The following is a 12,695-nucleotide window of genomic DNA, read 5'->3' on the forward strand; positions in this document are numbered from 1 at the left end:
CACACACACAAGCGCACACAAACAAACGATATTTGGGTAGAAAAGGGAGAGACTAAGCACGCCCCTCCAACGTCACTTAGGCATGTTCCAATTGCCAAGTGTTTCAGTGTTTTCTCCGGCTCAGACATCGGCTGGCTGTGTTATTTTTTTATTGGCACAATTTACGGGCAGCGACAAAAAGAACATACGCAAAGTGTCTGTCGATGCGGTTGCAACACAATTGTCGAAATAAACGAACTCAACTCAGTTTTGGCAAATGGAATGGAAATGGCAATGGAAACAAGAGAGCAACAGCCTGCAACCCTGTACAACAGACAGAGAGAGAGAGAGCGCTCTCTCTCACAAATACAACGATACCTGTGTATGGGAGGGTGTGAGTGCGAGTGTGCGGAAAACCATTTAGCGCACAGACCAAAAGAATTTCAACCAACCACCTCAGCTCAGTTCAGTTCAGTCCAGAGCTCTCGAGTTCAGTTCCGTTTTAGTTCATTTTGGTTTCAGTTTCAGTTACGGTTGAGCGCTGTGAAAGACAGTCGGCGCATTCGCTCGCTGTTCGCTCTCTCAACGTGTGTGTGTGTGTTTGTGTGTGCGTTACAACTAGGGGTTAAAAATCCAGAGACTGAAACAATAAAATTACTAAACGATCGCTTACACGCACAGCACGCTAGAGTGAGAGTGAGAGCGAGCACAGGCAAGTGCGCGAGTGAGCGAAATAGCAAGCGAGAGAGAGGCAGAGGCAGAGGCGGCAGACAGAAGGCAGCAGGCAGAGGACGACAGTCAGTCAGTTGGCATCGCGAGGACTTTGAGCCTGTTAACAGAAAACATTTGAATTTAAATGCGAATCGTTGATCAAACGGTGCAGACGTCTCGGTCGCAGCCACCTGAGCAACTTTACCGTTACTTGCCACGTCGTCGTTAGCTCGTCAAATTGCAAATAGCAAAGTGAACAAAAATTCTAAAAACAAAACCTAAACAATTTTGCATTTATTTCAAATTTAAATTGCGCGCATATAAAGTGAACAGTTTTTGTGTGTAAACCAAATTTCGTAGTGTTTGTTTCGTGTGTGTTTTTGCGCCATGTCTTCCTCTGAGGCTGAAGTCGATATCAGTGTGGTCTCGAGTCCCGAGCCAAGTCCGTTTGGTGCCGCCGGCATGAGCAATGGCCGCGAGACGCCATCGGCGCGCTCCATTGACGGCAGCTCGCCACCGGCAACGCCAACGCATCGCTCCACGCCCACCACTGCCGCCGGCACGCCCACATCATCCACATCGACGTTGGCCGCGGCGCCGCCGCACTACAGCCACAACCATCATCACAGCCCCAACGGAGCGGGCTCGGTGCCGCCGGCGGTGCTGCATCATCATCTGCAACATCATCTCAGCTCGCTCAGCGGTCATCCGGTCGCCTTGCATCATGCTCTCCACAGTTTCGGCCATTTGCACCCGGCACATGGAGCACCGCATCCGGCGTTGCTGCAACATGCTGTGGCACCCACAGCACATCTTAGCGAACGCCTTGGATCGCCGCCACACTTGGCATCCAAATCGCCGGACTTGGAGCGCAATGGCAGCAATGCGGGCGATGAGCACAGCAGCCTGAACAACAACAACAACAGCAAGACGCTGAATCACAACAGCACATGTGCCTCGGCAGCAGCAGCGGCCGCGGTGGCAGCAGCCGCAGCTTCGGTGGGAGCCAATAGCAATGACAGCACTGCGAGCAGCAATGGCAACAAGGCCACAACGGGCTCCAATGGCTTCACTAGCTTCTCCATCTCCAGCATTCTCAGTCGCAGTGAGCCGGCGAAAAAGAATGGCGCCACAGCGCTGATTACGCCCATTCCTCAGCTGCCGCAGCCCGGAGTAGGCGTGGGCGCTGGCGGGCCACAGGATGCAGCCATGCTCTCAAGGTGAGTCGACACTCGATGCTCGATGCTCTAGACCCGGCTTAAGGTCGTCTTTTGTTTTGTTGGCCAAACGTGCAAACCAAAAAGTCAAGCCTTCCCTCATTTTTCAATGAGCCTAAGCAGCTACAATTTCACCTGATTTCGTCCTGTGCCCAAAAATACATTGAGTACATTTTGTATAATCCTTGAAGTACTCGAATTTTGAGACAATAGTCTTTTGGGTTCCAGCAGCTTGAAGAAGGTGACGCAAATCTGCTTCGCAAGAAACACAGACACAGGAATCCTTACAGACATTATTTGCTCTGAATTTGGTTTTATTTGAGCTGATGTTCGAGATAGGATACTTAATGGAATGGTTGAGAGATTGAGTAAGAATTGTCACAGGACACCCTAAGTGGATGCAAAGATGAAGTATATTAGATAAATATCAAGAAGAATGCTTGTTAATTTAGCAATTCATTGGGAACATTAGACAGCATATTGTTTTACTAAGATTTCTTTGAATTGAATAAATATTCGTCAAGCGATATGCTTATTAAGGAAATAATAGGGTCACTGAAAATGAAGTTAAGATTACAATCAAAATTATTTCATAAGAAAGTTAACAATATAAGCTCATTACAATTTGCTTTCGACAAAAAAGGATATTTAAAATTTCAATCAATATTGTATCAACATAATTCAAAAATAAGAATAAATAAGAATTATGGAATTCGAATTCAGCTTTGAAGTAACTATTTATTTCAATATTATTTCACAAAAATTCAATTTAAATTCATTATGCAATTTTATTTTGTATGGTTTCAGAACTTGAAGATCATTTAGTCTCACTTTCATAATAAATTAATCTTTCTTCTTTATGCAGTTGTATCAGTAATGATTAATGAATTCAATGCATATTCAGTTAAAAAATGCCTATTTCATTTTTTTTACCAAAACAAAAATCTTTTCAAATATATGACAATCAGGCATTATTTTTTGGTATTTAACACAATGTGAATGAAGTCACATATATAATTTAAATATGATAAAAGAATTTAATGTATATTTTCACTCTGTAAAATTCTAGTTTCTTGACTGAAATTTATAAGTTTTTGGTATTTTTTTTTAATTTTCAATTATTACGTCAGTTAAAAAGTTAGTTACTTTGCATAAACTGCACTTAGGTCACTTTGTTCAATAGAAGTGCATATCGATTGCTTAATTTTGGTCATGCAATTTATGAAAGTATCGAATTTCGTAACATTTGCTAAATGAAATTCAATGCAAGTTGCAAACACATACGAGAGACTCATAACTGACAGGCAAACAATGAGACAGATAGACAGACAGATAGTCCGAAGTTCGGACAATAATCCGGCATGCAAAAATACGAGTTATAAACACAACTTTATTATGAATGACTGAATGAATGAATGAACCCTCAACGTACACTGACCTACATGCATTTGTAATACCGAACGGACAGAAGGACAGACGGCGGGGCGAAGTTGACCGCCTACATAATGCAGTGCAGTGCAGTTGAGTTCAGTTCATCAATAAATTCATACTTGCTAAAGGAAATGGGGTCCTGTTAACCCCACTTAGCCGACATTTAAATGGGCATAAAAAAAAGGACATGAGTCGAGAGAGATCGAGTTTCCAATTGCTCGATTAAAGCATGTGTTGAATTAAAAAAATGTTGCACTTTTTTTTTTGTAGTGTGTATGCAAAGTTCTCTGCGTCTGTCTTTGGGTTCTTTTTTTTGTTTTTTTTTTTTTGTTTTTGGGTTAATAATGATCATTTTCATTTCATTTACGCATGCGCTCACCGATCGATCGTGGCGATAAAGCGACAAGCTAAGGTGAGGCTAACAGCCAGTGTTCCGTCACGAGGGTCGCGTGCCCCTCGCGTTACCCCTCGAGTTTAGAATCGAAAGAATGGGAGAGGGAGAAAGGGAAGAGAGGGAGAATCGCCCTCGCCAAGTGTTGACTCCTGCTGTTTGGCGCTTACAGCTGACGTGTGGCTGCCTTGCTGATGTGCTTATCACTTGATCATCGAACTCGAGTTCGTTTACTTGATTAATTCAAGCGCATTCATTATAAAAACGCTGAGTGATCGTTTAATACACACATATATATCGTACGTGACTTTCACCTGGAGCTATCAGTTAATATTTTGACAATGCTTCCTTCGTTCGTTCCTTTTTTTTAATTAGTGGTCAGCTACTGTTAAAGCGTTTCTTTCTCAGTCTCTTTGCTGTCTGATGTCTCCCAACTCTTCAACTGCGGTTTAATTATAGCGCAGCAAGAAGCGCAGTTAAGCGCTGTAACTGTAACCTGATATGCTTGTGAGTGCGCCCAACAACAAGAACAACAACAAAAGGGCCAGCTTTGTGTCCTGGCCAAATGCATGGAGGAAAGGGTGCTCTCTCTCGAGAGAGAGAGAGACAGAGTCCAGGAAATGTCTGTATCTCTATTGTGCAGCATTTTTCCCATTTACTCTTCCAGTATTTTTTCCTTTTCTGTTCTGTTTTTTTTTACGCTATGTAAGGATAACACAAAAGGACGCCCTGACAATATAATTATATATTGCAGTAATTACAATCCAATTTCTGTCCCAATGCATTGCGTCGGGACTCTGACAAATCTTATCTATCACAAGGGGATTAACTTTGCAGCGCAATTCAGTGGTGAAATTGTACTTTGATTCGAGTGATTTATTGTCGCTATCTAGATGATATAATATTGCGCTTAGTTTCAATTTAATGAAAACCATATTCGTTGTGTGCGTATCAAGATTTTGAGGCTTGACTCGTGTCATTTGTGCGACTTCCTGCGGTGTAAGCATGATGAAAAAAAAAAGAGAAAAACTAATTTTGAGCACAACACAAATGTCACCATTTTTCAAGTGCACCGACTTAGCATATAAGCCGCTCCAGGACTCAGCCAAATATTGGCAATATTTGCACGTTAATCCCGTTTAATGACAAAAGCAAGCCAACCGAGTTAGCTACTCTCCTCTCTGCTCTGCCCTCCCCTGCTTAGTCAACTGTAATGGCAATGGATATGTTCAATATTTTGGCTACTCTTGCGGTCGCTTCGAGTGCCCGCACAGTTGACACCCGTTCCCAAAATGTCATGAGTGCCTAGTTTCCTACTGCTATTCTTGGGCAGCCAATTAGCGTGTGCAAATCTTTTATACATGAGTGCATCCTAAGCGGTTTAATGCGCTGAGCTCATTGTTCGCCATTACTTTAAAAATGATTATTATTTAAATTGATTTCGTTAATTCGCTTGGAAATTGTGTGTGTCACAATTGTCGCTTTGCATATGATATAACACATTATATATATTATTTTTGGGGTTCACTTAAGTGGCTTCGCTGACCTGGTTGAAGCAGCTGTTGAACTTCCACAATGTAGAGCATTCAAGTGCTGAAAACTGCGGGCAGCTCTACTTATGAAGCAAGTAAAGAAAGTATTCAATTATTTCCACTTATATTTTCCTTATAAAGTAAGTCAAAAATCAATTCATTTATTGCTACATAAAATTTCCAAAAAGTAATGAATATATTTAATTGCAAAACGAAGTATCATTATACCTATTAAGAATTATTAATACAATTTCATTACAATATTAAAATTTGATCCGGTGTATTTACTCATAGCTTGTTAAGATTCTTACTTTACTGTTACAAATTTTAAGATATAAATTCTAATTTCGAAATAATTAAGATTTCTTAATAAACATTCTTTATACCTTACTTAGTTAGGCAAAATAATTGCAATTCTTTATCCAACTTTTTGAATTTATTCAAATTTTTTTTAAACATTTTTCACAAAACAAGTTCTTACAACACTTTTTTGTTGGCTTTAATATTTTTTTAAATCTTTCCACTTTTTTACAAAGTCTTAAAAATCCATATTTTTAGACATTTCACATTTAATTTAAATTACACTTGGTTTCTTACTTCAATATTTTTATTATAAGAAATAATTTTACAGATATTTTATTTGGAATTCATATCGATTCCTTACTTAAATATTGCATTTATAAGAAATTAACTACGAGATCTATTACATAGAGATTCAAGCAAGTTTGTTTTTAATGGACAGTTTATTTTGAACATAAATTACTTACATTTAAATTAAAATCAAATCCATACTTCAACATTTCAATTATAAGAAATTAACTGCTAGAAAGAGCTCCTCAAGTAATAGCTTCTTACCCATTTCTAACGTAGAAACAAATAACGAAAAGAAAATAACATCAAAGCCGGACCCAATCATGGGGACAGCGAAATCGCCATCAAGTCGAAGAAAAGCGTTCGACCCATGTAGAATGCCATGTTGAACAACTCAATTGCATAGCGCGCACTTCTGTTCTTATAACAAAAGAGCGCCCCCGCAGAAGAAGAAGACGAAGAAGAATTATGACAGGGAAGGCAGGAGAAAAACAGGCAGCTTGAAGCAAGAACCGCAAACAATTCATTAAACTAGAGGGAGTGAGCGAGAAATATATCAAGTTGAGCAGGGAATGGCATTTTTCTGAGGATAGACTTCGCTTGGGTTTTGCTCCACCGTTGACTTCTGACAGCAGCGGCCCAACAGCACCCGGGGGCGGTCACCGCCACCGCCACCGACACCCTCCCCGAAACAGTGAATTTTAAACATGGTCATCCACTTCCGCCACAAAGTGACACCAATGAAAATGTAGACCGTGGAGAGCCGGAGAACTCTGCCTGTGGGTGCCCCAGGCAATGGAATGTTGTATTTATTTCATTGCGACGCGGGCGGAAAACAAATGCCTCGTTGTCCCAATCTGAATGTGTATCTGCATCTGAATCTGAGTCTGAGTCCGAGGCTGAGCCTTTGATTTGGATAATTAGTAAAGCAAATAGCTACAAGCTGTTTGCAATTCATTGCGACTCCATTTTACCCCCCACGTCTGATGTGACAGCCACTGAAATTAGCGCAGTAATTGAGGTAATTTCTTTTCAGCGTTTACTGTGTGTTTTTTTGGGCTGCTTTTGTAATTTGAGCAGCGGCGGTTTGGGGCGTCAGCTTCTTGGCCGAAAGCAAAAAGCGGCTTTCTCTCAATTGACGTTGTAAACATGAAGCCCATTAGAAGTGATTTGAGCTGCCTGTTTGTCAAGTAGCCAAGTCGTCAAGTTGGGGAAACCTTTGAAGCGTTGAGTTGAGTCTGAGTCCGAGTTGAGTCGGGTCTCATAATTTAGCAGTTCAACGTAGGCAAAAAAGGTAAAATTTAATTGAAAAGGCATTACTTACAAAGAAAAAGACAGAGCAGAAGAGAAAGAGAGAATGCATTTGAGAGAACGAGAGCGAGAGCTTGGCAACTATTGATTTCCACACCTGTACCTTGGCCGCAGTGAAAGAGGTCAACTAAATGTTAATGTCACACACACACTCACACACATTCTCAGCTCATTGTCTGTCTAGCAAAAGGGGAGGGCTAGCATGGGGCTAGTTGGGGTCGTAATGGATGGAAATCACAGTCTGCTGCTTGTCCACGGGTCACTTGCAAAACGGTCAAAGGGTTTAAAAGCAACAAAACAACGAAACACAAAACATGTTGAAACAGCAAATTTTCAGGGGGATTGTTTTGGGCCGCGTCATTGGTATTGGATATATATATATGTATGTATATGTGTGAGTATATATATAGTATTGGGGTATATTGGCATTCGAGACTGGTGGGAAGCATTGTTAAACAGCAAAGTTCATTGAGTGCGTGGGAAGCTTAAGAATACCGATGAGACAGACTTTTAAACATATCAATAAATCAATCAAATTGCCCACCCGGCACTCTCTTAAGTGCCACAACCAGGCAATAACCCCCCAACCTTCCCCTATCCCTCTCTTACCTCCCCTCTCCCCACTCGTGAGCAAAACAAAAGCAGCTTTCTTCCAATTACCTCTCGCATTAGCTGCTGCTCGAATGATTTGACTTGAAAACTTTGATTTAGTACAATAAACTGCCCCCACTCTGCTACCCCTCGAGAAACCACCCCAAAACTCAAACACACACACACACTCAAGTATATGGAGCATATTATAACGTAAACGTAAACGCCGAAAAGTGTTTCGTCTTGCGAAAACTTTGCCGCGCCAACATAAATAAATAAATGTATTTATAAAGATGCTTTTAAGGCAGCGACAACCTAACAAGGTTACACACATACCGCCACTTACTTTGCTTTACTTCTATATACAAGTACTTTATTGTATATGAAAATAAATATGTGTGTGTACGTACATAAATATCTTTGCTGGGGCAACAAGGAAAATTCGCAGCAGCTGTTGCCAGTTATGGGCATCAACGATGACGATGATGATGTCTGGTGTGGGGTTGCTTAGCATTTAAGGGTCGCCTCATCTTGCATTTTTCGTTTGCCTCCTCAACCTTTTGTGCTGCTATATAAGTACTATATAGAATATATGGAATATTCATTTATGTATGCGAGTTCTTGTACATACATTAAATGTTTAGCTCGGCTTTTGGTTTCGTCTCGTCTTTAACTTGAATTTCAGCAATTATCGGCCTGCATAATTTACGCATTTATGGCAATTCACTAACCGCTCTCCATTTCGGCATTTACAGATTGGGTTTCATCTCACAGTGGGGCGCTCTCGCTGGACGTTATGCGGCTCTCTGTCCACCTGGCTGGCCCTGGGCACCGCAGCGTATGCCCTTCCATAGTCCCACACATGGTAAGTTTTTGGAATTCATTAAAAGATGAAAGTTTCTTCAGAGATTGTATACTTTCGGACTGTCAATTAGGGCAATAGATTGTACTACAAACTAAATGAATTCATTTTGTTATATTGTTTTTAAATTTGATCATTTTGATCATTTGGTGGTAAGAATTCCATTGTTAAATAGATGTAAAGTTGAAAGAGGTAAAGAAAATTGTACCATCACACAGTTAGAAGTCTAAAGAAAATAGAAATAAATAGATTAAAGAAAATTTGCTATTAATATTTTTCTTTTTTTTTATTTGATTAATTTGTGCACTTCAAATATTTTGCAAGTGATTGTGCCAAATATTACAAGAAAAGATAACATTATAATTTGACCTTTTCTTATTAAACAGATAATTGTTCATAATCAAATAGATGTATAGTGAGTATTTGTGGATATATTTCAGCAATTCTTATAATCAAATCTTTGCTAATACCTCATATAAATATTAGAGAAATTATTAGTATCAAATATTTGCAAGTAACTTGTGAAATTAGTACAGAAAATGATTGTATGTAATTCGTCATATTTTATACTTTAACTTAATTGCAATATCTTGCAAGTTTCATAACCGTTTTTGAATTCTTACGTTGCTAATGCTACACAATATAATTATTTTAAATGCTACATAAGAAAACTCAAGAAAGTTTTTTTTTTGCTTTGCGATTGATAGTCTTACAAGTTTTCTTGGGATTTCGCTACTCAATGAGCTTAGCCCTTTTATTTTATTTTTGTTAGTTTTCCAAGAATGCGACTGAGAATGCCAGTCAGTATCTTTTTCGATTCGCTTGGCGAAGAATGTGCTGTGTCGCTGGCATTCTTTGAAGCATTTTCACTTAATTTGCATATCCAACGACGCAAACGCGCTTAATGCCGCCAAGAATTCGTGCAATGCAAATGCGAATGCAAAGTGCGCCCTGAAGTAGGCAACACATTGCAAATACGACACGCAGTTCAATGCAAAATGGTGGAATGAAGATGGTAAAGGGAGGGATAGAGGGAGAAGAGGAGGTGGTAATGTATTATGCTATACACATGTAGCGTTGTAGCGTTAGCTGCTGCTCACAAACACGGCTGCTTTAATCGCCATTTTCAATTAATTGCAATTTGTAATCGAGTATCGAGTTACGACTGCGGGGAACAAACAAAGCGTTTGACATGTTCGACTTTGTTCGAGTGCGATTTGCAATTGCAATTGGCATTGGTATTCGCAATCACCTGCAGGTAAACGCAATCAACTCAGTTCTTCACCACCTCGTCGCTTGAGCTTTCCCTCTGGCATTAGAAGTCATTGCAATAGCATTTGTTCATGTAAATTGGCCTTAAGTTTAGCACCCCGCCAGGCTAGGGGCTTGGTCAACTTGCTTGGGCTTCTGGAATTTTGCTGATGCGACACATAGTTCGCAGGGGGAGGCAAATTACAGCAATTTAAACTTTTCAAATGAGATCCCAACTAAAAGCTCAATAAAAGCAAAATCGTCCAGCTGACTGACAGCCATTTTAAATGGTAATTTAACGCTCACACACACACGCGCATATAACATATATAACATATATATGTATTATATATATATTTGGTGTTGCTCACCGCGTCTGCGCTCTAAGTTGTTTTGGGGCAACTGCAGGGGGAAAGAAAGGAAGACAGCTACAACAAAAAAATGAAAAACGAAGAAAAGACGAAGGCAAGTGTGAGGTTAAGTGTGGCAGCTTAAATCTGTGCATTACACACACACACCCACACACTTGCGCACACATAGTGTTACAATAACATCTTAAACAACCCTTAGTGCAACCAGCCACCCACACACACATACACACACACACACACACAGTCTGGCAGGCAGATAAATCAACTAATAAAATTTGCTCTCTCTCAGTCCTGTTCGCTCTTACTCATGCGCGCTCTCTCTCTCTTGTGCTCTTTGCAGACAGTTCCTCGACAAACACCACAGAAAATCCACCATCGCCCACCTCTCTGAGTCCCAGCAGTGGCAACAACAACAACAACAACAGCAGCAGCAACAACAACAACAACAGCAGCACTGCCAATGCCAACAGCAGCAGCATTTCAGGCAATGGCCATGCCAACAAGTCACCACCACATCATCCGCTCTATCAGCAACAACAGCAGCATCAACAGCAGCAACAGCATCCACTTGCTGGCCAACAGCATCCACAACAGCATCCACATCAGCCCAGCACGCCCACAAGCAGCGCCGGCGGACTCTCAGCGCATCATGGCCATCATTTGGGCAGCTCGCATCCGAGTGCCGCTTACATGCTGCCCACCAGCAGCAATGAGTCGGACGATGAGGGCGAGGAGATCATCGAGGAGGATGACGGCACCGATGGCCCTTCGGATAGCTCGTCGCCGCACGGCGATGGCAGCAATTCGAAGCGCAAGAAGAAGACGCGCACCGTCTTCTCGCGTGCTCAGGTCTTTCAGCTGGAATCCACCTTCGATCTGAAGCGTTATCTCAGCTCATCGGAGCGCGCTGGCCTTGCGGCTTCGCTGCGTCTCACCGAGACCCAGGTGAAGATCTGGTTTCAGAATCGTCGCAACAAATGGAAGCGTCAGCTGGCCGCTGAACTAGAGGCAGCCAACATGGCGAACATGGCGCATGCCGCACAGCGTTTGGTGCGTGTTCCGGTGTTGTATCACGACGGCACCACCGCTGGCTTTGTGCCACCACCGCCACCGCATCACCATCCGATGCAGTACTATGCGGCGGCAGCGGCACGCAACACCAGTCCACCACGACCGCCGCTGTCGTCGCTGGTATAGAACGTGGGCTGTTTGGCGGCGCCGATGACGCTGCTGAAGCCGCCACCGCCCAACGCAATGCTGGCTGCGTTGCCAACGCGAATTCCTCCTGCGCTGCAGTTGCCGCGACACGGCGCCTCCTCCATGGACATGGATGACTCGGATGGCGAGCTGGAGCAGGAGCATCAGGTGTGCCACGACGATGACGATGCGGCCATCGATGTGGAGGCGGACGAGGAGCCCGAACTTGTGCGTCAAATCCCGCCCTCCAATGAGCGTGTCAACTCGAGGCCACCAACGGCTCCGCCACCAACGTTGCCAACGTTGCCAACGCCCAACGATGTTAAGGGCAGCAATCATTGTTTGGAAGCTGCTGTCAGTCCAGCTGCTGCTGCTCTGGATAAATCGATAAGCCACAAGGCAGCGCACAGCTATTGAGCAGCCCCCCTCCCTCCCCCTGTGCGGCAAGCTCTGTCCCAGTTGCATTGTAAATTTCTATTGAAAAGTTTTGCCAAAGGATCAGCGGCTAAGTGCACATCAATTGGTTTCAATGCTAAACACACACACAAAGGCCAAATATTGAGGATGGCGAATCCATCCTCTCCCCCCTCATACTCGTAAATCTACTATCTATATATATGTTATATATAGAAATCGATAAAAAGCTGTAAAGTTTTTGAACAGTTTGTTCCTAAAGCTTTTGTATATACTTACTAAGTAGTATGTGCTCGCTTACCTTAATCTGCGAGTCTTTCTCTCTGTCTCTCTCACTCTCTTTCTCTTCTATCCAGCTTAGCATTTCCAGGAAATGTAGGAAGTACGACTTTCCTTCCTCTTTTCTCCCCTCCTCTACTCTGCCACTCATTGTAAATGCCTCCTGCTCAATAATTTTTAAGCCATATCCCTTAACTGTTTTTGCGTTGTTTTTTTTTTGTTTTCTAAAAATGAAACTTGTAAATAATTGCGTTTTGCAGCTTAATTATTATTATGAAGAACTAAGTTTTGCTTTAACTTTCGATTGCTGGTCAAGTGTAGGTTAATTCCATATGCATAAAAGAAAACAAAAAAAAGGAAATATACATTTATAGTACTTGTATCATAATCGTAATTACTTATAGTTATCGGTTGGTTTCCATAAGCAAGCAATTAAAGAATAAACAAAAACTTATATAAAACTACACTCTTGTATGTACTATATTGTCTAATTGTACGCTGTAAAAGTCAAATGATGTTGCCAATGCACATCTAAATGTACATACTCATACATATACAAGCACACAC

At 41.8% G+C, this 12,695-nt stretch overlaps 1 protein-coding gene across 1 annotated transcript; it reads left to right on the forward strand.

The window, feature by feature from the left end:
* Positions 1 to 554: 554 nt before the first annotated feature.
* Positions 555 to 11,435, forward strand: LOC132786768 (homeobox protein Hmx). Its single transcript, XM_060793407.1, has 3 exons — positions 555 to 1,910; positions 8,510 to 8,619; positions 10,579 to 11,435. The coding sequence occupies exons 1-3, from the start codon at positions 1,078 to 1,080 to the stop codon at positions 11,433 to 11,435; spliced, it is 1,800 nt and encodes a 599-aa protein (XP_060649390.1). The 5' UTR covers positions 555 to 1,077.
* Positions 11,436 to 12,695: the final 1,260 nt, after the last annotated feature.

Source organism: Drosophila nasuta, chromosome 2R, assembly GCF_023558535.2.
Source record: "Drosophila nasuta strain 15112-1781.00 chromosome 2R, ASM2355853v1, whole genome shotgun sequence".
NCBI classification, from domain to species: Eukaryota; Metazoa; Arthropoda; class Insecta; order Diptera; family Drosophilidae; genus Drosophila; species Drosophila nasuta.